General features: G+C 33.9%; 2 protein-coding genes across 10 annotated transcripts in view; both read right to left on the reverse strand.

Moving 5' to 3' along the window:
- Positions 1–3,052: 3,052 nt before the first annotated feature.
- IFT52 (intraflagellar transport 52) lies at positions 3,053–18,969 on the reverse strand. 2 transcript variants are annotated; one of them, XM_039323648.1, is made up of 15 exons: positions 18,836–18,941; positions 18,241–18,565; positions 16,308–16,432; positions 16,052–16,139; positions 15,493–15,622; positions 14,334–14,409; positions 14,161–14,232; positions 13,881–14,007; positions 13,060–13,146; positions 12,442–12,510; positions 9,374–9,528; positions 8,338–8,425; positions 7,503–7,611; positions 5,162–5,307; positions 3,053–3,335 (listed from the first exon to the last, which is right to left on the reverse strand). In XM_039323648.1, the coding sequence occupies exons 3-15, from the start codon at positions 16,424–16,426 to the stop codon at positions 3,288–3,290; spliced, it is 1,314 nt and encodes a 437-aa protein (XP_039179582.1). In that variant the 5' UTR covers positions 16,427–16,432; positions 18,241–18,565; positions 18,836–18,941; the 3' UTR covers positions 3,053–3,287. The 2 variants fall into 2 exon arrangements, with proteins under 2 accessions (XP_039179582.1, XP_039179581.1); XM_039323647.1 differs by lacking the exon at positions 18,241–18,565 and having other exon boundaries at positions 18,836–18,969.
- A 2,166-nt stretch (positions 18,970–21,135) lies between these two features.
- Positions 21,136–24,944, reverse strand: part of SGK2 (serum/glucocorticoid regulated kinase 2) — a 44,391-nt gene continuing 40,582 nt past the window's right edge. For 5 of the 8 annotated variants that reach the window (XM_039323656.1, XM_039323652.1, XM_039323653.1 and 2 more), the window contains 3 exons: positions 24,446–24,601; positions 22,725–22,814; positions 21,136–21,951 (listed from right to left, as the gene is read on the reverse strand). In XM_039323656.1, coding sequence (XP_039179590.1) covers positions 21,799–21,951; positions 22,725–22,814; positions 24,446–24,601 — 399 coding nt within the window. In that variant the 3' untranslated portion in view covers positions 21,136–21,798. The remainder of the gene's footprint in view (positions 21,952–22,724; positions 22,815–24,445; positions 24,602–24,944) is intronic. The other 3 variants (XM_039323649.1, XM_039323650.1, XM_039323651.1) reach the window with 1 other exon arrangement.

Raw genomic sequence — 24,944 nt, forward strand, 5'->3', positions numbered from 1 at the left:
AAATGTCAAGGTTACAGAATCTTCTTCAGGTAGTATGAAGGGAGAGCTGCAAACTTCGTGTGACAGTGGATCATCTTTTTGTAAAACTCCATTCCAACCATCTGCCTTTGACTTGTCTAATTTAAGTTCTGCTAATAACAGCAAAGCAAATTCCTTAGTGAACACATTCCATGATACTAAGTCATCTACACCATGCAGAGAAGACAAGGCCTCTGTACTAACTGAACACATGGTATTAAAAAGTTCTGAAATGAATGATTTTGTGGTCTTCAAAAAGCCACTTCCCCCACCAATATGGGAGATTTCTGGAATACAAGCCACTGTGGATAATTCTCTGTCTCTTGAAGCAAGCTTAGAAGATACTGGCTCTCTGGGTTGCATGAAAACAGATACTCCTTCTCTGGAGATGTCACATTTTGCTATGCCACCTGATCCATCTATGAAGCCAGCTGATGCTTTTCTTGCTGTCCTTTCTGCTGACAAGTGAGCCAATTTTTTTTAAAAAAAATAGTCTGATAAAATATTCTGCCACAAAGACATTAACTGAAAATGACTTCATCCTTTTACATTTAAAGATCTGTGCATGATAGCAAATAATTTAATTTAGTAATTGAGCACCCAAATTTAGAAATGAACGCCAGATTTATCGAAAAATGCAAAACAACTATCTTACAATATAGCCTTTTTGCCATTCTCTGTGCATACCACTGAATGACTTCTTCCACTATAGTTATTATGAAGTGTTGAAATATGAGCAATGAGCTATGGAAAACATTGGTGTAAAAAACAGCTTCAATCTTAATCAGGTGAAATATTACTTCATGTGCATTAGTAGCAAATCTGTTGTCTAGTTTTGTGGGGGTTAATTTTGGGATTGTTGGTTGAAATCTGAATAAAAAATATCTTACTATTCCACAGACTGGGTTGAGAGGCCAGTACATGTAGTCCCTACGTTTACTCTTAGGAATCACTGGAACTAAATCCAGGAATCTCAGCTGTGAATAATAGCTTATCTCAGTAATGGCTTTGGAACAACTTTTATTGCAGTAAATAATTCTCAATTTCTAAACTGGCTTTATCCTGATTATTAGCAAGCAATCCAAAAAGACTTTTAGCTAAAGGAATATGTTAAGACAGATCACATATTATCCTTGGCCACAACGTGGTTTGATGTAGCACAATACATGGATCTAATTGTGGATTAATGAATAAATTATGATTTACATTGTATGAACTGTTACTGCTAAAGGGGTAGCAAACTAAATATTTTCTTAGCCTTCAGAGATTTGAGGCTGTTAGACAGTTCATATGAGGTTCTTTATGGGAGGGAAGGGTAAGCATGTAGAGAAATAAAAGTACAAGGGGCATCAATGTTTGCTTTGTAACCCATTGAATTAAAATAGACTCTTAAATCCACATACAATTATTAAATTGGATTAGCCTAGTAATAGGACAGTTATAACAGGTTCCTCTTTTTTCTTATACTTTTGGCAACATGGATCACTTTATGACATTGTCAAAACAGAATTTGTTTATAGTGTACAAAGATAAATGGGGATCTTTACGCTTGCTGGAAACCTAAACCAAAACCTGCCTTTTGCAGGAAGCAGAATGCAGACCTTTGTACAAAGTTTTTTTTCCCCTGCTTGTCCACCTATCAGTAGTATGAGTTGTTTCCATTTCCTTGAAATAAGTTGTTACAGGAGGCATAGTAGGAATATATGAAATTAAGACTATACCTTGTTTCTATAAATAAAGTTACCAAATAGAACAAAAGCACTGCTTATGCGTGGAAATTAATTTTATTTCTTTCCTCTGAAATTAAATCAGCTATTGCCACTATCAAAGTCAATGCTGAATTTTAATACTTTTTGTTGTGCTGAGAAATTGGCCACATTAGTTGCTTACTGTTCTGCTTTTAAAAAGCATGGTATAACCCAACTGCATGTTTTTCTATCAACACTGAAAAATCATCTTAGGTAGTTCCTTGACCTCACATGAATTGTGCTTAACCTGATGTTTTAACTGACCTCCTCATTCTAACTCAAAATGAGAATATCCATGATCCATTTTTAACAATAACTTAAGACACAAATTTTAATATAGCTATCTCCACAGCTAAACTATTTAAAGGTCTTTCTGATCATGAATGGCCAACAGACTTTCTCATCCAAAGCTAAACCTGAAGAGACCTTTAAAACCTAATTCATGGAATTCCATCTGTTTAATATTTAGATCTTACAATAGTAATCACTGTCACACATTTTCCTAGCCACACATTTTATTTGAATGAGGTTTAATATATTGTATGATCCTAGGACAGTGGTGGCGAACCTATGGCATGGGTGCCAGAGGCGGCACTCAGAGCCCTCTCTGTGGGCATGCGTGCCGTCGCCCCAGTCCTAGGCCTTCAGCTGGGTTTTATAAAACCTTTTCGCTGTAGGCCTCCGCTGATGTGCAAAAAAAAAAAAAAAGATTCAGTCAATTTCAACTTCTCGCGGGGAAAAAAAAGATCTTGCAAAGTTGGAATTCATTGATTGAACTTTTTAGTCCCACCCAGTCTGTCGTTACCACCATAGCCACGCCCACCCAATGGGCCACACCCAACCAATGGGCCACACCCACCCAGCACTCAACGCTGCATAAGTGGGTTTTGGGTTGCAGTTCAGGCACTCAGTCTCTAAAAGGTTCGCCATCACTGTCCTAGGAGACAGTGTTTTAGTTAAACATTGTTTGAAAGAAACCATGGCAAACAAAGCATGATGTGTGAATCCCAAGTATTGGTACAGCATACCTTCATACATTCGTAAGGAATAGCAATGAAATTGTTTACAATAATGTAGCCCGGTTATTAATGCTTTAGTCTGAATTAAATGTAAGACTAAAATTTATTAAATATTTTTTTCCAAAGATAGATATTATAAGGCCTTGTATGCAAATTGGGCAGCTCTGTGACAATTCCCATATTACTTATTTTTATACAAATAGGTCTCATTATACATATTTATATTGCTCAGAAGCATCTAGAGAACAAAGTAATCAGAAACAAGAATTTCAAATTGTACAAATGATTTATTTAAAAACACATTAATATATACAATTATATATATATATATCATTATTGCCTCTAAGACAGTTTCTTATTCAAATTTTTAGATTATCTTCATATTTACAACATAGTGTAGGTATAGATAATTGGCAGATAACAGTCAGTAATCATGTGCTTCTTCAATAAATTATGATTCCTCTTCTCCCAAAAAGGAGACATTGTTTATACTTTGGATTGTTCAGAAACCACCCTGGAATCCAACTTCACTTGTATCTATATCATGTTCCTTTAAGAAGAGGAAAAAAAAATAAAGTACATCATACATCATCCCGGACTCTCCATTTCCAGTTTTGAAAATTTTAAAGATGTCATTAGAAAATATTTTTATTATCTGAAATTGACTTTAGTAAACAAGAATATTCAGAGATACTTCATCAGTAATTCAGCTCATCCTATTAACTACCTAACTTTGTTTTTTCTCTGTATTGTACTGCCTCTAAAATTCTGGATATTCCCTAGTAATATAAATCAATGTACATAGAACTATTCTCAGGAATACTGCAGTATGGCATTTGCTTTTTAAAGAGAGAATAACCTTCACAAGGAGACCCTGGAGTCCTTAGGCACTTCACATAACACTAGCCACTTCTGCATATATCATATAAAAATACTGGTACAGACTGTACTTTGTGTAGTGTACGGCTGTTTTCATAACTCTAGAGCTATATTATATTATGTTCAGTTGTGAAATACTTCATGAAAACAACTTGAAATGTTCTGAGATAAACAGGCCTAAATATAAACACAAAATGATTAAGAAATTATATGTACCTTGCAGGTTTTCTCAAATCATCATCTCCCTCTTTTAAGAGATAATCTTGGTGCAGAATAATGTGTTCAACAAAACTAAAATCTAATCAGCTTATTTCTATCTAATATGCAGTCACAAATAAAAAAGGCAATCTGGTTTACGCATAAAAGTTAGATCTAAAATTTGAAGAGGAAGGAAAAAATACATAAATGCAGTCTATATGGGAGCATCACTACATTCATGCATATGCAACTTCATTTGGGCCACATAATTTTAAATAGAGCTGTACTACAAAAAGAAATACAGCCACTTACAATGATTTGGAAAATCAGCAAAAAGCAAAATGTATTTTAATTCCCACATACTCAGTGATCACCATCCCTGCATATCTTCCCAATAAGGTTTAAATAAACCATAAAATATCTCCTGGACTTATTTATACACTCACATACACACCTACACACAACATACAGTTATTTGGGGGTGGGGTGGGGTGGGAACAATATTGGGTCAATATAAATATTGTATGATGATAATTATAACAATTATTATAACAGTATAAATATTGTTAATATTGTGAGCCAATATTGTTTATATATGGGTCACAGATCCTAAGGAGATGGATCCTGTTGACCCATTGGCTACAAGTTAAAGATTTAGATCATAGATTGTTGTTTTATAGAAGCAAGAATGCATAATTATTTTTACGTTAAAAATTATCCAGTAACTATTATTTCAATATTCATAATTTAAAATCAATCTATGATTTTATTATGCTACTTCCAAACTAGCATGCAAAGATCTAGAAGATATCCACTTTCCCAGCAATATAATTTTATATTTTCCTGTCATTAATTGGACTGAACACCCCATTGTTAAGTGACATGGTCTTAAGTTGAAAAGCCATTGTCCACACCACTTAGCAATGGCAGTTTTGGCAGTCTCAGTTGTAAAGTGAGGACTACATGGGTCACATGACCACAACTTACGATTTTCCAGCAACTTCCCCATTGACTTTCACAAATCTGACCCACTGAAGGTCACAAATCACAATCACATAACTGTGGGATGCTTTAAAGTCATAGCTGCGAACCAGGTGCCAAGACTGCGATCATGAGTAGTAGTTATTTACCATTGATCGTTGTACTTATGACATGGTGGCCATAAGTACAAGGATCAATGATAACTACTACTCATTCAGCACCATCATATGTTTGAATGGTTGCTGAACAGTGGTCATTAAATGAGAACTATCTGTAAAACCATTATATATTTCTAGAAGGAAAATGTTCAGCAATTACTTGATTTAGCTTCTTGAACTCCACCACTTGAAAGAAAATATGCTCCAGTATATGCTTGGCATCTTGCTGTTCCTTTGGCAGTTTATTAGTTACCCCAAGAATATCACCACATTTTCTGACATAGAATTCCAGATCATCTTCAGTACCTGATAAAATACAGAGAAGTATGGCTATACATACATGCAAATATTATCTGGAGCCATGGTACCTATTTCTGTAAAGAATTTATAACATCTCATCTTCTAAAGAGCATAAGAAAAGTAGTTTGAAGCATCTGTTTTATAACTGATAAAAAACATTGTCACAATTATATGTGAAAGAAATAGTTAACATCAACTATGTTTCTTTCATATAAAACAGTGTTATCAATAATAATATTAAAAATAAAAGCATGATTCCTGGGTAAATTCATCTTCTAAATAACCAGTAAAAACGTGAACAGCAGGAATATTATAAACTAAAAAAGTTTAATACCATCACCAATCACCAAACTTTCGTCAGAAATTTTTGACATCGTCAGGGTTAATGCTGGTCTATGGGAGAGTTCCTTTACGGCTATCTCAGAGATACGGATGACTTGGCCAGCCAAAAAAGGGGGAGAGAGAACTTCCCCAACCCAGGTCCGTATGAGGTAGAAGTGAGCAGTGGCATACATACAGGCAGGGGAGGCAAGAAAAGAGGAGTCACCGATGCGAAAGCCGTAATTAGAACGCAGTTAAACCAATTAGGACCTGTGACGAGGTCCAGGAGCCGTGTGCAAACGGCGGTTTGCCTATAAAGGAACTCTCCCATAGACCAGCATTAACCCTGACGATGTCAGAAGTTTCTGACAAAAGCTTGGTGATTGGTGATGGTATTAAACTTTTTTAGTTTATAATATTCCTGGTGTTCACGTTTTTACTGGTTACTTAAAACAGTGTTATCTGTCATTCCATCCGAAGTTCACACATTTGTTGCTTTGAGCAACAGGTCTATTTATAAGCAATAATAGCAAAAATTGGTAAACTGAAATTGTTATTAAAATTTCTGGCTGAAAGGCATTCTGAAAGGATGAAAAGCAAATGAGTTTTATAAAATTCAATAGAGCCTAAATAATCTGATATATTTCAACTGATTTTCAACCACTCTCTTTAAGTTATGGACTTTGATATAATAGCAAATTATTAAATATTTTATAACTATTATTTAACTGAAGCAACATCAGCAATCTTTCATATTTTGCATACAAAACTATTTTTAAAACTTATTGCTTATGAGTTTGTTGAACAAATTCATTTGTACAACTGAAAAATAAACCAGAGGATCTAATGGAATGTCATAATGAAATATATTTTCTTCTATTGCATTCATTACATATAAGTAATAATAGGCACTTCCACATATAGTAGACAATTTCTGTTTCAAACACATTGGATAATTTTATTTTGTTTATAACACTAAATCATATGTTACCATAACTTTACATGAGTTTTCTCTAAACAACAATAATCTACCTTTATTCTACAGATTTTTCTATTATCACAGAAATATTGCCCCAATATTCTATAATCATTTAGTCATACAGTGTCTCATTATTCCAGTTTACTTTCATATTTTAAAAGCAATTCATGACCAAATAATTCCATTTATTTTTAAAATCATGAGAATGTTAGTGGAAATATAGTTAAGTTTAAAAATGAATTAAAATATATGCCTTAAAAGTCTTAAATCTTACCAAGATTTAATAGAAGTCTTGATAGATGTTAAGAAATTATGTGAAACAATTAAAAATCACTTTGCTAGAGATTTAAAAGGGTATTTTAACCCAAAAGCCAATATGAGATGGTACACAGATTGCAGTAGCAGATGTACACATACTAATACTTCACATTTTTCTTCAATAGGTGGTCTAGTTACAATACTTCTGATCATCTTAAAAGCCCAAAGTGGTCTAACAACCCTGCTGATCTCTCCAAAAGTAAAGAAAACAGAGATTTCCATGGGGAAAGTGTCTCTCTCCTGATCAAGAATTTATGGCTTTGTTCATCGTGCTTTCTTCTCCAACTGCAAGATTTTGAAAATTGTATCAATTATAGCAATCCTAAAATACAGGATCCCTAAAACAAAATGCCAAAATAATGGGTTCAAAATTACTTCTCTCATAAACCCAGACAGGGAGAAATTGTTCTTTGGATATTTCTAAATTAACACTTCTAGAGAAAATAATAAAAAAGTACAGATCCAAATTAAGCCAACCTTAGTTTGAAATCAAAGCCTATTGTGAAGGATTCAAGTTGCCGAAGTACTCAACCCTTCAGCAAATTAGCTTAGCAACCTCACCACAAATGTTTGAACTACTCACACTTATTTGTTATTTGGGCAAGTCGAGCTTTCTCAGAAGAAAAGGTTTCATCCAAATCAAACAAGTCCAGGCTGGGAGGAGGCAACTCTCCGAAGGCTGGTGGAAAAACCTAATAGCAAAAAAGGAAACAAACATGTCTGATTTGTTCTTATTTATTCAAAAGGAATATTGGTGTAGGATACTAATCAAACCATTTTAATATGCTTGAGAAAGCTATCAGCTGTTCTATTTATAACTTATTCAAAATCTCTATTTCTGTTACCCTTTATCTGACATTTTAGCCTTTCCCTCAAATACTTGATTCACCTTTGCTACATCTTTACAAAAGCTGAAAGTATGGAAATTGTTGAGTAGACTGAGCACGAGTACAACAAGATTCAGAGACACTCTGAACAAATGGGACTATCTAGTGGCTTTTACCTTTGCGGTTGTGGTGACATGCAGACAACACATATGTATACCTGCTCTTTGTGTCCTGATAAAGTACACTTGATTGACAGAACATAATTAATGTTGTTAGTTTCTGGACAAGATCTGTTTCACTTTACATATTTTATTGTATTTTATATTTTAAATTTTATATCATATAGTAATCCTTATTGTAATTGTGATGCTTCTGATACGAATAAACAAACTTTTACTACAGGTATTCCTATGTCTTATAATGTGCTTCCTATCCATCTTTTGTAATACTCATCTCTTAATTTAATGGATGTACTCTGGCTACTTAATTATTGGTTTGCCTATGGATCAAATCTTATCTACAGAATCAAAATACTTATTTTCTCTATACATGTATTTTACTGTAGTAACAACAAATGACCCTATTACTCACTGCTGGCTGGAGTGCAGGTAATGGTGTTTCAAACTGTGGCTGAATTAGCTGAAGTGGTTCATATTTCACATTCAGCTGTTCATAAGACCTGTAGAATAAAGTTAGCTTTCATGATCTGATAATAAATGTAAAATATCAACTTGACAACACAGAACACAATATTACTGAAGGTATACTCCTAAACATAACCACGACAAAGTACATTCTATAGAATTGAATGCAGGCAACTTTAACTGAGCTTAAGAGTACGCTATAAAAACCCACTTCACAGAAGGTTAATACTTTGACACGTACAATTCAAAGTATTCCCAAAACACTTAGATTCTGATGCAAAAACAGAAACTTATATAGAATTTGAGCAGTGAAGTGTTATTGGTCAAAAAAGAAAAAGGTGTTCTATATTAAGGCCATAGCCCAGAAATGATCATCCTTAGAACAAATATAGTATCAAGCAATAGGCTAATGAATCACCAATAGGAACTTTTGGTTTTAAAAAAGATACAACTAATTCTGAGACAGATGTATAAACAAAGAAGAGACTGCTGTGCTACTTGCTGTACTGAGGAAAAATGGGTATTGGTGCAACAAGTAGCACAACAAGATCCCTAGATCCAGGACTCTTTCTCACAACTCTGCTCAGAAATACAGTAGTCTACAAAGAGGAGAAAAAGATATAAACTTTCCTGGCTGCAGCCCATTATTGTTTGCTTCCCTTTCTGGATCTGAGATGATATAGCTCAACATTCACAACCTTTAAAAAATTCTGGTGCATACATGGAAGTCCATTAACTTATTTGCTTGCTTTCTTGAGAGTTTTCTGTATATTACTACAATTTTTATTACCACCTGTCCAAAATAGACCACAATTATATATACATTGTAGATTTTAGATTTCTATGGCAATGCTTGCAATATTTAAATCCAAGCATCTTATAGCTAATGTTCAATCTCTAAAATGCAGGGAGTATAATTTGTTATTGTGTTTTTTAAGAATAAGGTATTATTTTAAGAATAACAAATACTCTCAGATGCTGACTTAATAATTTTGGGAAGTGCTGTAGTATCTAGTTGGTAAATAGACATATCAAACAGTGTTGTAAAATCTCGTGGATTCTCATCTCCTTCTTGCAGACAAACTCGTAATCGTTCTGACAAAGTAGCTATATCAGGAAGCATTGTATAATCAGAAATCTGAAAAAAAAGAGCAAAGTAATAGCTGGGATTTAAAAAACGGGTGGTAAGATATTTATATACATTAATATACAATTAAGATATGTAAATATAAAATAAGTCTATTTTAATTTCTTGTCAAAATGCTATAACTTAGCAGTATGCAGGTAGTCCTAGACTTACATCCACAATTGGAACCAGAATATCTCTTGCTAAACAAGGCAGTTGTTAAGTGAAGGGCACCAATTTTATACTCTTTTTTCCCATGGATGTTAAGCAAATCACTGCAGTTTTTTAGTGAATCACATGGTCATGAAGCAAATCCACATTCCCCATTGATTATGCTTCTTTGAAGATGGCTGGGAAGGTTACAAATGGCAAATCACATAACCCTGGGACACTGCAACCATTGTAATTACATCTTGGTTGCCAAGTGCCCAAATTTTGATCACATGACTGTGGGGATGCTGCAACAGTCCTGGTTGAAAATCACTTTTTTCAATGATGGAGAACTTCAAATGGTTACTAAACAACTGATTGCAATTGAGGACTACCTGTAATTCAAAACCAATCTGTTCTATCTTTAGACTATGAGCAAATACATCTCTTAATGCAAAACTTTTGAATAACAAACTGCTTTAAATAACAAAATATTTTGGTCAGAATATACTTGTGCTAACACTGATTTTAAAATTATTTTACTTTTTGTTGTGAAATCCAACTTGGAAGGGCGATAGTGAAAGGAAAGCATTGAACATTAAATGAGATAAAGTACAATCATATATTTTGCTTAATCAAATAAAACTTTTTACTTAAACTATGACAAGTTATTAATCAGGCTAAATACTTTTGTGAATCTGACAATATATTTTCAATATAATCTAAATATGTCAAAGATCATAACAAATTATTGAAACTTTGGACATGGTAATTATAATATTTCAATAGGGAATGGCATGATTCTCTAAGCTATAAAAAATTTAAAGCTATCCAACATGCCCTGTATACTGGTCCTATTTTAAGTATATAAAAATAGGAAAGGACATATATATGATTCAAAATTTCATCCTGAAGCATAATTTTGACCTTGGTAGTATGGCTAGAGCTTAGTCAGAGAAAAAAATAGGTTTTCATTATATGCCATAGAGTAATGCTGCACAAGACAAAACAGAATACAAGGATAACACCTCTATTCTGAAATTTATATGGGGAAAAAAGTATTGAGACAGTTTAGCACAAACATGTCTAGATGGATTCTTATTGAGAGAAAATGTATTTTTTGAACAAGCAACTCATGTTCTAGAAGTTTTTGACAATTTGCCCTGATTGCATAATCTCATCTACTACTGTATATTTCATAATTGTTTAAATTTTTAGATATATCATGGCCCCAATAATTATTTTAAAAGGCTTTTTGTTAAAACATTAAGGGTGCATGCAGATTGATGCCACTATTTTTTTTAAATTTAGAATTATACCAGAAAATAAATCACCTCTATGAACAATATGTTGCTGAGTTTTCTAAGGACAAATGCCTGAAATCAACTATTCTAAAATAGTTGTATGGTTTTTGTAATTAAACAATCATCCAATAGAATGTGTGAAGTCATTCTAGTACTGAAGAAACTCTAAACCCCATGCCAATTATGTTATCCTAAAAGCACAAAAATCAGCATCAAATCTCCAATTTTTTTCATTTCTTCAAAGGAATTCAATTTGCATCTGCAGTGCTTAAAGTGTTTTATAGACAAGGCCCATATTGAATTTCTCTTTGGAGATCAGATGGGCTCATTCAGGTCATTTTCCTCAAAATGGGCACAGTCCCAATTTCCAAGGATCATCTTCCAAGTCTCCCATTGCATTCCTAATATGGTATTGCACACTAAAGTTCAATATTATTATATTATTAAAGAATTGACTTGGACATTTTCTGACCAGCTTAAGTTAGTCTTCTTTCACACTGGTATGGCTCCTCTAATTCTGGTTGAAAACTTTAATTCCTCTTGGAACCAGGTATTCTATGAGAAACTAAAATTCTTTGGGTTTTCAAGGGCTCTGAATAAGTACTATCCACTCTTAAGTAGCCTCCTCTCAATTTAAATAATTATCTATTATCTTTGTTTGTGTTTCTGAGCAGATTTACTCATCTATTCTGCCCAGTAAAATACTTCAACCAACTAACAGACCCATGTTCAGAAGAGTTTTTCCTTGATCAAAGTTAATGTCCTCCCAACAGTGTTACTGAAGGGAGATATTGACATGTTCAGCTTGAGGGAAAGTTATACTCCTGCAGTGGAGGAACAATTCACATGATGAATCATGTTGTTCTGCGTTACTTCTACTAAGATAAAGCTCGGCAGGAGTTGCTATTTCCATCCATTCTTCCAGCTGTTATGATCAGTTCAGCCTGACTCCATCTTACAGAATGTTGCTAAGTATATTGTTCTACTGTCTGCACAATATCCCTCAATCTGTCTTTAGGCAGTTCTTGCAGCCTCCTTGTTGATTCTGCTGATAATTATTTTAAAGAATTATGGTTAGAGATAAACGTAGTTATTTGTCCAGCTGATCATTTATACTTATTATGTTTTTAATTAGCCTTTGAAATCTTCCTTTTATTTAGGAATGATATTTTTACCTGAAATTTATTCATTACATTTATTAGCCTTGATTTCTTTAAGGCTTAGAATTACACTAAAAAGAAAATTACATGTAAGTACAATATGTTGCACTAATGTTTTAACTGTAATATTAAATTTCAAATATTTATCTGAAAATAAAGAATTATAGCTTGTCCTTCAAACTTATGTTTATGACAAAAGTGATCTATCACTTCCATTACATGATGCCTTATGAATTTGTAATATTTTTATAACAACTTACGGTTTGTGCAATAAAATTTATGTACATCAACACATACACATATACACTTACTTCTGGATCTTCTGCATCTATCTGATTTAAGTGAATGTCATTTGTTGTAAGCCACTGGAAAAGTACTTCCTAAGAAACCACATAAATTTGTTACATTTGTAAAATATTTAAGCAAACAATTATTAAAAACCTGGCCCCACAAGTCAACTCCTTTATCTCTGTGAAAGTACCATTAATGGGCTTTAAAACTTTTTAAATATATTAGTGAATTAGCCTAGGATTAGCCAAGTATTAAGTGTTTAAAATTACTTGACTTGCCTGAAAAATATTATATCTGCATAAAATGCATTCTCCCCAATTAAAGTAACTATAATGGTCAAGGAGCAAAGAAAAATGGTTTTCAGGAAAAAATGTAATACAAAAATTGGCTGGCTTAGCATCAGTATATCAAAAAAGAACAAGAATATATTTGATTGAAGCAGCATATAAGTCCCATAAAATCCTGCATGCATGCATAAACACATAATAAATAAAGGTCTGAAAAAAAGGATAAAGCAGCAAACCTTTCTACTTGCATTGGTTTAAGTATGTCCACTGTGTTACATTGAGCTTCCAGAAAAAAAATACCAATCTTTCATTTGAAAAGACATAACATTATAAGATTAAACAATGACTCACCATGATTTTGGTATTTTCTTCTTTTTCCAAATACTGATCACCGAACATATGACATGATCCCAATACTGCTAATTTGCCACCTTGAGTCTATCAAATAATAAATGTAGGACAGCACATGTATGAACCATACTTATCTAAGGGAACATCAAAAACATGCTATCTAGATTAAGTTAATTCAATTTTAAAAGTCAGGTATATTTTTTATAACATGTAGGTAATATAATAAAGAGAACTACTAATCAACATAAAGATCTGAACAATTGCTGGTTATTGTGATATTATTAAAATTAACATCATTTTGTTGGCAAACAAAGATTAATCAAGATTTAAAGCATCACTTTTAAGTTTACTTTTCTTGAGCCAGTAAAAAATTCAAAAGTATGAACAAAGATTCCATATTTTCTTGTTCGTTTTAACTGATCTGAGAAATAGACAATAGATAACACCATAAAATAGGCATATTAGATTTTAAAAAAAATAATCCTCCAACACTCACTTCATTTACACACATACACAATGTGTAATACTGCATCTCTCTCCCTCCCTCTTTCTCTCTCTCATACATACACACACTCCTGTGTCTGTATTCTGATCTCTAAACTCGGCTCCTTCTTAACACCTCCCTCCAGTTTAGCAGGAGATTCCATGACAACTTTACATTAAAGTGTTTTAATAATAGCAATATCTATTTCTAACAATTGCTAAACCAGATGGGGAAGGGAATAGGGTTGTCATACTATTTTCAAATGGCAAAATAGAGAGGAAATATAATTTATGATAAAGAACTAAAGTTGGACAGAAGTTGTAACTCCATAACGCACCTTGTAAGGATAAAAAGCCAATATGGGTCTATTAAGAGGAAAACAGACAGAGCCAGTAGACAGAACAGCCACTGCAGGTTTCATCACATTTAATGTAGCGCCAAACGGATATACAAACGTGAGAGCCCTGGAAAAAGGATGCAAAGAATGTCATAGCCAATTTTAAAATGTTGCATTGTGCATTTCCAGATACAATATACTATAGCAATACATCCCTATAACAAACTGTTCTCTCACTTAAAAAAAATAGCATGTGCAATGTAGCATACAAGATACTTACTGTGAATCATTTCCACCAGTATCTTCATCTATTATCCCAGTCACTGTTTTTCCTGCAGCTCTGCTGATTTCCCTTATTGGGGGAAATACAAAATCAACTGAGATTAATATTTTATAATACAGTAATTTAAATAAAATTTGCCTGCAATGACCTATTATCCACGAAGGACTTACCGATTTAAAACTCCATTAGACACCAAGGCTTCTTTAGGATGGAAATATTTATAATACACATTTCTCACCACAGAATCTTAAAAGAAAAAAAAATGAAGTGCAATGCTTCAAGATAGAGATTCCATTTCATGGCCATAATTAATTCTATTTCAAATCATGAATATGTTCAGGGGTGGATATACAATTCTAACAAAATAAAAATATGCAGTCAAAATAAATGAGAGAAGTGTAGTGGCATAGGGACTCTCTTTAGTGGCCCACTTTAATAGCTGTCTTTTGTTGCTTTCATGCTCTGGGCGCAGCTACTGTAACAAACATGCTGCAGCTTGGCATGCTATTCACTATAAACCAAGGCCTTCTGTTATCTCACACTGGAGCATATATGTATGGAGCATGGAATAGGTAGCAGGAAAGTTACAGCACAAATAGAATAGTTGTAGCAAATAAAGGCAGTATGGCAAAGTATGTTTAACTAAAAATCATACTTACTCTCTGTCCAATTACAGTGTAGAGTGCAATCATAACGAATATGATATTTTCAGATATCAACTTAATATTCAGATGTCAACTTATTTATTCCTTTATTTAATACATTTATTTCCTGCTCCCTATATTTATGTTTGTTTGTTTGTTTGATTCATTCATTCATTTCTAAAACTTATCTAACTACCTGAAGTCAATCAGATTCTAGGCAGCTTATAGAAATTGTTAAAAATACCAAAAAATTAAATTATAATATACAAAACTAAATATGTACAATTAAGAAGCATCATCACAGTATATCATACAGTACCATCTCTAAGTGGTTTACCACAACATAAAGGAAAACAGACAACAAATTGAAATAATATAAAAACAATGCAAAGGAAAAGGGGTATGGGGAAAACAAAATCAAAACATAAAAATCACGTACAGATAGTTATGTTCTTGTACAGGATTATTTCCAAAATCAACAGACATTAAGAATAAAAAGGCTTCTGAAATCTATAACCAAAATTGTCTTTCTTTTTTAGACTAACATTATTTGTCTGGATGTGAAAATATAAAAGATGTTGAAATAGATACTGAGCTGTAATTTGTTTTCTATTTTGAACTAAGAATTTGGATACATTTTGAAAACTGTAAAAGTAGCAATCCTTGTTTTCATGTCAGTTATTACCATTATTGACCATGATTCCGAACTCTTCTAATAAGAAATTGATGTTAGTATCGTAACGAGATTCACCACCTTCTCCCAGCATCACCAAGATATTCCCACCACTTTCTAGGTATTTTTTCAGAACTTCAAACTGAGAAGGAAAAAAGGCAGAAAAAACTAGTCTTATTGATAGAAAATTGATTTCTTACTTTTTTCTTAGTCAAGTTGCCACTTGAATATTAAGACAGTCTACATGATTTGTAATATTTATATTTTTAATATTTCCAAAGTCCCATTTCCCATTTAAAACATGTATGTTTTTAATAAGAAAATGATCAGATTAATCCTACAATTTTATTATATTTTAAAAAGTCAAATAGGAATTTATAAGCTAATAAAATTAGCTAATTTCTTGGCGCATAGTAAAATATGCACATAGTAAAATATGCACCTTTCTTCACCATTCTGTTTATCTAACAAAATATAAACCTTATGATTAATATTTGAGTTCTTCTCAATATTTAAGATATAATTAACCCATGGATAATAAACAGATAATGTATTTAATGCTAGCACATACTTCAGCAGCTGTAAACTTTTCTCTAGGTCCTGCAGTAATCCACAGTTTTACTCCTGAAAGTTTCTCTGAAGTGATTTCATCTTTTAAGCTAGGAGTGAGTAAACAAGAAATCTTACTCCACCATTTAAAAAATAAAAAAAGAAATGCAATCTGTTTTAAGGAAAATTTTATGGCATGTATATTAATTTATCAGATATATATCAGAAAAAATATATAGATTTCAAAAAACACATAAAATACTATGAATTCCACATACCTCTGTATTTTCCAGTTACCACGAAGTTTTTTTTGTAAAATTCTGTAACCACTGTTCATAGTAAAAATTTCCTTTTTGGAGGCATTGAAGATAATCATATTTCGAAGATCTCCCTCCATAATTATCTTAAAGATGAAAAAAGTACAATTATATAAACAAAGAGCAAATGTTATAAATATCAATTACTGTATATTGTCTATAGCAGTGGTTCTCAACCTGTGGGTCGGGACCCCATTTGGGGTCAAACGACCATTTCACGGGGGTCGCCAAACAAGGCTGTCCGCCATTTTTTTCCCCCTTTTCTTTGGCCACGCCCCTGGCACCCGGTGATGTATAAGTGGTTGGGGGTCACCACAACATGGGGAACTGTATTATGGGGTCGAGGCATTAGAAAGGTTGAGAACCACTGGTCTATAGCTTAATATGCAGTATAGTATTTTTTAAAAAACAAGATTAAATTTGTTATCTTGCTTATTGCAATTCTAAAAACAATATTATTAGGCGCCCAGAATCACTTACTTGAGACAGGGAGTCATATATATTCAACAAACAAATGAAATTATGAGAGTAAAATTGATCTAAAATTTATAGCAAATAGTAGTTAACATTCATAATATTTTCAATTATATTTCCTCCCTATATTTACATAACATATTCTCAAAGTCCTGCTGTTAAGGGAACTGAGTATGCATATGGTTTGAAAGTGGCACATTCAGAATTAGGATATCCAAAATTCTAATGTTAGGGGTTCAGTTTGAAATACATCCTTATTGCCCTTTGAAATTTTCCTTTTGGGGGCGGGAGGAAAGAAAGAAAGGTGCAAAAACTCCTATTGCTATATAATTTACAAGAGATGAAGAATTAAAAATTCCTCTGTTTAAAGCAAAAAGCAATTCCTTTTAAGCAAATGAAAAAACTTTATTTAAATATCATTTTTCCAGACATTCCACCACGTAATGAACAAATACTGATTTAGTCATAGATAGCCATTATGAAATTATCTCAATGACAAAAATATAATATTAGAACATAGAGGCCATATCTCCAAACAACTTCAAAAACTTGAATAGATTCTGAGAATTATAGCTGCAGGAAAGAAAATAGTAGATTCTTTAATGTAATTCTCTGCATCTTCTCTGGATTATAATTCTTGATGAAAAAATATGAATGACATTGCCATACAATTCCACAATTTGTGCAGTGTAGCTATGCATTCGCAGCTAGGAAAATGTAAGGAATTATATTGATCAATCTATGCCTGTTCTTGAGGAACAAAATTAAAGGCTGGCTCATACATAATTAGGGTTACCAAATGTCCTAAAAAAGGATGACTTGTCCTAATGTGCTCCATCTGACCGGCATAGCATTAAAAGTAAACATTGTCTGGCTTTTTTAGTATCTACAAACTATCTCTTCCTGAGCAGCTTTTCTCTGCAGCACAATCTTCCCTAAACAATAGTCATTGCTACTCAATAAGCTCTGACTAAAATTGACCCAACTTTAATCAGTTACACACCAACCCTTTTCTTTCTCCTAACGGATTCTAGAGCATTGTTGACATTCAAAAACCTTTCTGATGCTAGAAAAAAATTCATATTCATGTAGGCCACTGACTTTTTTTTTGTCTCCGATGCCAAGAAAGTTAAATAGTGTGTTTTCCTATGCCCCTTTCTAATTGTCTGTGAGCAATTTGACCTGTTCAGAAATCTGGTAATCCTACAGGTGTAATGCATGGTGTAAAAAATCTATCCATTATAGTTTATGATCTGCAACAAACCATGGTAAAAACTATCTTCAGCAATCCAGAATAAAAACTACTGTTCTATATTAAAATTATTTATTAGATGTCCACACAGAGGGGGAAATTATCATGTTCTCTGTGGTTGTGTTTCTATGTTGCTAACGGGATTAGAGAGACATTCAACGTGCCTACCTTCGACAGAAAAGAATTGCCCAAAGACACCTGGACTCGCTGAGGTTTTGTTCATCACACTGGTGTTAGAAACGAGGCTCCTTGCTAAGGAAATGTTGCCACATATTCTCCATCAAGAGGCTGATGAAAAAAGATTTTCTTCTTTCGGCAGGAAGAGGAGGCTCTTTGCATCCGTTTAATTCAGGAGTGGGGAATCTCTTGTTTTCCAAAAGTTGCTAAACTACCGTTCCCAGCATCCTTGGCGATGCTGGTCCGGTTCCAGCAGCAACAGTTAAGAGCCGACAGTTCCACAGCCGCACTTTTAATATTTCAGCAACGGTTAGGACTGGGAGGAATAAAGGAGTAAACCTTACACAAAAAATGGGGGAACTTCCTCTTTGAGGTAGCGCAAGCATTGCAAAAATCAATCTCCAGCAACAGCGCCAAGCCCAAAGAAAGGGACGTTTGAGCCTCCGCTCGAACGGGCTGTACACATCACAAGGCCGGCCCTGTTTTCCTCCATGTACATGGACCACAGACGCAAGGACGGCACGTTTGTAGTGAGTCTACAACATATTACTAACTCACCCTTCCCTTCCCAAGGAAATTTATTTACCTGCGGAATCGCCACCATTTTTTCGCGGTTCCTCGATTATGAAACCTTGGTGGCAGCAGCAGTAGCAACACCCGGTAACTAAGGGCCGCTCCACCCTAGCAACGCGATTCTCTTTCTGCGCGTGCGCGGAACGCGGCTTAACTGTAAAACTCCGGAGGGGAGACAAAAAGTAAGAGGATTGATAACATCTAATCTGGGACTGTTAGAGACTCGCAGACTTGGAACTGTTTCAGGTGGAGTCCTCCACTGTTGGAAAAAAGGGGAGCTTGTGGGAATCTGCCATCGCGAGAGAAGGGGGGAAATGCTTTTTTCGTCCCCGCCTTTAGCACGAACAAAGAACAATTAAGAATATTAATTAGAATTTAGAATTTCTATTAATCCTTCTAGCTTATTTACTTGAAAATCTATAGCTGCTTACACTTTCTAAGAAAAATGTTCCATAACAAGAGGCAAGAACTGTAAAGTACTGTACAGTAGTGGCCTGATTCCTGTATCCTATCAAAAACACTTTATATTCTGTTGGAAGTCAGCACCCATCCACCCTCCTAGAGAAAGGAATATTTTGAGGGGATATTAAAAGGACAGAATATTATATTTCCCCAAAGGAATAATGAAAAATCTTAGGCAAAGACAGCCCCAAGTCTCCCTCCACCAAGCAGAAACCAAGCAGGCCAGCTTTTAGAAATGTAGATTTGATAATCCTTTCAGAAAGACTGGAGCCAGGAAGCTTGGAGCTGATGGCATTAGAAAGACAAAGATCCCTAGAACCAATAACCCCTCACCCAAAAAAAATCTAATACAGGACATAGCCTCAGGGAAGCAGGACATGTGACACAATAGGCCTTTTCCAATGAGTCCTCACCTCATTTAGTAGCCAAAGTATGTGAGCTTCAGCTTCAGTATTTGTTCTTCCAAAGAACAGTCAGAATTGCTTTCCTTTAGGATTGACTGATTTGATTTCCTTGAAGTCCAAGGACCTCTCAAGAGTCTTCACTTGAATTCTAGCCAATATTTATAGACTAAAATATTGTCAGCTTTCCTAATTTAGCACCTTATAGGAGAATTAACCATACTGTGAATTCTACAAGTTCAGATCCTGACATAACTGATGGATTGATGAAGGCTGATTAAACTATAACATCCCACTATGATAAGACACAGATGTCAGGGCAGAAAAGTTTCTGTTGAAAATTTCATATTGTTTCCCACAGATATATTTTTAAATGGGCATACAAATAATCCTTGTATAATGACACTAACGAGAACTGGAAACTCCAACATTAAGCAACATGGTCATATATTAAAAATCACATGACTGCACTACTTAGTAATGTCAGTTCCAGCTGCCATCATTAAATGAGGGCAACACAAATCAGTAAGCAAGGACTTCAAGACTATGATTTCCTGAAGGTTTCTCCATTGTCTTTGCTTGTGGGAAACTCTAAGGGAAGGTTGCAGATCGTGATTATGCAACTACGCCCATAACCACAAGGTCAGGTCATTACTACTTGTTCAGTGATGTCACAAGATTGAATGGTCATTGAACAAGTGGTTGTTTCATTGTTTATTCTACAAACAAATTAGACAAAAGTTATCTTTATATGTGAAATATATACTTTTTATTATGTCTTAAAATTTTATCAGCATAAAGAAGTGGGAGTAGTATGTGTGTGGATCTACTTATGGAGTTTATCAGAAGTGTGTGTTTTTGCCTTCAGCTGATAGTAAGAAATTGGTTTTAAAATGAGCTTGTTATTGTTATTTTAGCTATGCAAGTAGTTATGTTTTGTATGAATTGCTATTCACTTTCTAAAAGATGAAAGAGGAATGCATAATTTGAAATTATTTAATGTGGTACAGAGTGGCTGAAAACAATGTGACATAGATCATTTGTTCTAAATCTAAAGAAATGAGACTACATACTATATTGGCATAACAGCATTGGATGGAAATTGTATCATTCCCTTTTTTATTCATAAAAATCATCTGGTCAACTTTGCCTGTGTTTGAAACAATGTACATATTTTTGCCAAAATATATATATAGTGTGTCCATAAAATTCTACATGGATACTTTATTTTTACCTATTCATTTTGGGCTTAACAGATTTATTTTGGCAGTTTTTCTTTACAGATTCTTAAAAATAATTTGCTTCTTTTGGATCTGTGCTGTTAAGAGGTAGTTATTATCAGAGTTTAACTTTCAAATAAACAGGAACAAATAAGCAAGATTATTAAATATATATATATATATATATATATATATATATATATATATATATATATATATAAAAACAGAGATTACTGGAGTTTTTCCAGGCTAAAGCAAGACATTTGGAATCCAGTAGATTGTATGATGGGATGGCTTGCTGTTTTCACCAATTACATTTTGTTGCAGTGCATTCAGAACTAAAAAGAAATACTTAAACCTGACATGAAGCCTGGAGGTGTCAACTGATTTGAGAAGAATGAATACAATGCCATGCCAATTTCATAGAAGCTATGAGGACTGGGGTCAAGGAGAGGTAGTTACAGCTTTTCTGACTAACTTGAAAGATTTCTTCAAGAACATACACAATGAAAAACAAATTGCAATCAAAAATTCATGAGCCATAAAATCTAGAATAAGAAAATGGATTCAACTAGTTTGAATTGGTAGTGCCCCAAACTTAAAATAAGTGAATACAAAATAATTAGTTGTTTAGAATGTACTAAATCTCTCTTAAACATCTTGCATTTTCTTAGGACCTCATCCATTTGGTAAAAGGCTGTGTCAAATAAAATTATTTTAACTACCATGATTGGCAATGCTCAGGAAGAGGAACATTCACATTATAAGTCTCTGTATTTCAAAGTTGCAGTTTGGATTTTTCCAGTTAGAAGATTAGATTAGTATGTGATGTCTTCCTCTTATTTAAATAATGTTAAATCTGGATTTCTCAAGTCTTGTTTACACGAGATGCTTTAATCTTCATCATTTGGTGCATAAGAAAAACCTAGGAAAGCATCTGTTGCACTGGAACTGCTAGCAGCTAAATCAGGAGTTTGGATGATGGAACTGGGAACAGTTTCCTGAGTGAATTCTGGATCAAAATGTCGTAGATCAGCTGGCCCAGCCTTTAAAGAAAAACAATTATTTGTTTAAGTTTCAAGCAATAACAACAATAAATAGTCATTCTTAAAGCCAGAGGTTACAGAATGAGAGAAACCCAGCATATGTTTTGGGATTATGCTGAATCCTATCAGTCCATTCAACTTTGAAATGCTGTTCTCCCTTATAGCGAGTTGAGTTTATGTTAGATTATGTTAGGTTTTCGTTTGTTTGTTTTTACATAAAACATTTTGAAGTCAATCATTACATACTCATATGTTTCTGAGACAAAGTGAGAGAAAGTCCCTGGGTTTTTTGTCCCCAATGATTTTCCATTCACTGTTGGAGGGTAAGGGATGAAGGAAAGGAAGCTATTTATTTGTTCTATTTATTTACTAAGAAAATTTATATGACTGCCCAACTCACAGGAGTGCAGCTTACAGGAATTAAAAAATTACTACTTGTTTTATTCTACTATTAAGTACATTTTTTCTGAAACATACATTTAACACTATGTATAATTAGATTTTTAATTAATTCTAATAGGCAAAAAGAGTAAATTGTGATTTCTTCAAGCCATCCTTTACCGTGCAACAATTTCCAATTTTGTTTCCAGGCAAATTGCAGTATCCCAAGACAGCATGTAAACCATGTGAATTGGCTCAATATTTCACAAAAGTCCATAACAAATTATAAAATGTAGATCCATAAACCTTGAAAAGCACCCAGAATGGTTAGCTTTTTCTAATATTTCTTCACAATTTTACAAAGATTGTCTACAGCATAACAAACTACTTACCACATTAGGATCAAAGGGAGGAGTAATCTTCTTACTATACAAATCATCCCAGTTTATTGGAGCGAAGAACATATGGTTCTTTATTTCAAGCTGCAAAAAGTAAAATAAAGCTGAGCAGCTATTTGCCAGAAGGATTTCCAAAACTGTATTGTGCACATGTTTATCTATACCTAGTCGCAGTGAATCATTGATCTAAATTTACATACTCTAAATGGTTTCCTAAAATACCATTGCTAATTGTAAAGATAAACAATTGTAAACTGTTATACAGAGGCTAATTGTGCTCAGAGTATACACAATTAAACACTGGTATGAGCTCAGGCTCAAACCCACTCAGTAACAATAAGGGCAGCAATCTGCCAGTGTTCTTTTGCTCTTATTGAACCTGCAAAATGATTGAACACGTGGCTGCCCCAATGTGGGCACATTGCTGCTCTTATTGCTCTTAAGTTCAATATCAGTGATATCTTATTGCTCTCAAGTTCAGTATCACTGATATCAGTGCCCAGTTGTGTTTACGTTCAATTATATATCATTTGTAGTATTTTTTTCCAATTACTTTATCTCCCATAGGTTATCAAAAAAACAAACAGGTCACTAGAGAAACCACAGAAGTGCCCTCTCACCAAGTATTCTGTTTCTGTATTGCAAAGATTTATGAAGCAAAAGCACAATTCTTCCAAATTGTGGGGAAAATCCCCAGTCAATCCCAAATCCCCATCTATCAGCTGATTCTATCAGCTCCTAGGATGGATCATTCTAATAGGTTCCTTGCTTTTGCAGGGGTCCAGGAAAGCTAAAATTCTCAGTCTGAGTAGAAAGTGATCTGATCATGACAAAATAAAGATCAGATCAAGTATATATCTATGTGCATCAGAGTTGTAATTTTTTTTGGGGGGGGGGGTAGATTCACAAATGGAGCTTAGGGATTTACATGCTTTTTTTAGATATCAGAGGTTGAAATCACCCAGAAACGTATTTCTTGAAGAGTCTCTCACCATCCCTGAGATCCAGGAGCTCAGAAAGGGCCATTGAGGCAGTCAGGACACCCTAGCTTGTGTCTATAGCACAACTAACATACAAGGACTTAGAACCAGTCACCTCAGATGACTCAGAATTCTTTAGGGATTTCATAAGTTTTACCTTCTAACTAACATAACCCTAAATTCTTTACTTTAAAAGTGGCACAACTTTCTGAGCACACATTTAATTGTTTGCACATGCATGCTTATAAAACTCTCAAACAATTAACAATAATTTAAGAAGCGTCTTGATATACAGAATTATGCTGAAAAGTAATCAAAACACTGAGATATAGAAGTGCATTAAATTGATGCAGCAAAATGTGAAAGCTACCATTAACCTATTGAATACATAGCCCACTCTAATCTATTCCCTGTACTGCTTAAATCCCAAATTGTTTAATTATTACAACTGCTACTGCTACATATTTATTAAGCAGCAAACAATATTCATAGCATTCCAAAATGCAGAAATGATATTTTATAAAAGGAAAAATAAATTGTGCTGGATGAAAGTGAAGATAGTGAGGATGCCTTGAAAAGGAGTAGCAGTGATGGGGCAGAGAAAATAACAGTAATAATGTAAATAGTTGTGAAATCTCACACACACTTCTATGGGTTTAAAATACTGTCAAGTTGGATAAAGTTTTTAGCAGGACAAGATGCCCGGGATTCCAAGAATAAGCAATTATCACATACAAAATCGGTCTTGGCTCCAAGCCTCTTCTTCTGATCTTTATGAAGAAGTCCTTGTAGGATATCACAAGCTGCTATGGTCTTGGTTCCTTGAATATGAAGTGGTTTGTGCAGGATATTATCATACATCTGTGACATATCCCTGCTGTAAAATGGAGGCTGACAGTAAAAATAGGAAAAGATCAATAGCATAAATTACAGTGTAAATATGTATCATGTTTAGATAAAATACAATTCATACTGATTTTTTAATGAATTTAATGGAAGGAATATGGTTTGTTTAAAATAAATTACTGAATAAACAATTCAAAAGTTGGACTACCATATTTGGGCTGAAAAATGCAGGGCAACCACTAGATGGCAGCAAACTTATACAGGAGCTATAGCTACATAAGCTATATGTTCACTGTTTAGGTTTGACAGCCCTAAAGCAGCGGTTCTCAACCTATGGGTCGCAACCCCATTTGGGGTTGATCGACCATTTCACGGGGGTCGCCAAGCA

The sequence above is a fragment of the Crotalus tigris genome, unplaced genomic scaffold, assembly GCF_016545835.1.
Source record: "Crotalus tigris isolate CLP2741 ecotype Arizona unplaced genomic scaffold, ASM1654583v1 scf7180000024281.4978605, whole genome shotgun sequence".
In the NCBI taxonomy this organism is placed as follows: domain Eukaryota; kingdom Metazoa; phylum Chordata; class Lepidosauria; order Squamata; family Viperidae; genus Crotalus; species Crotalus tigris.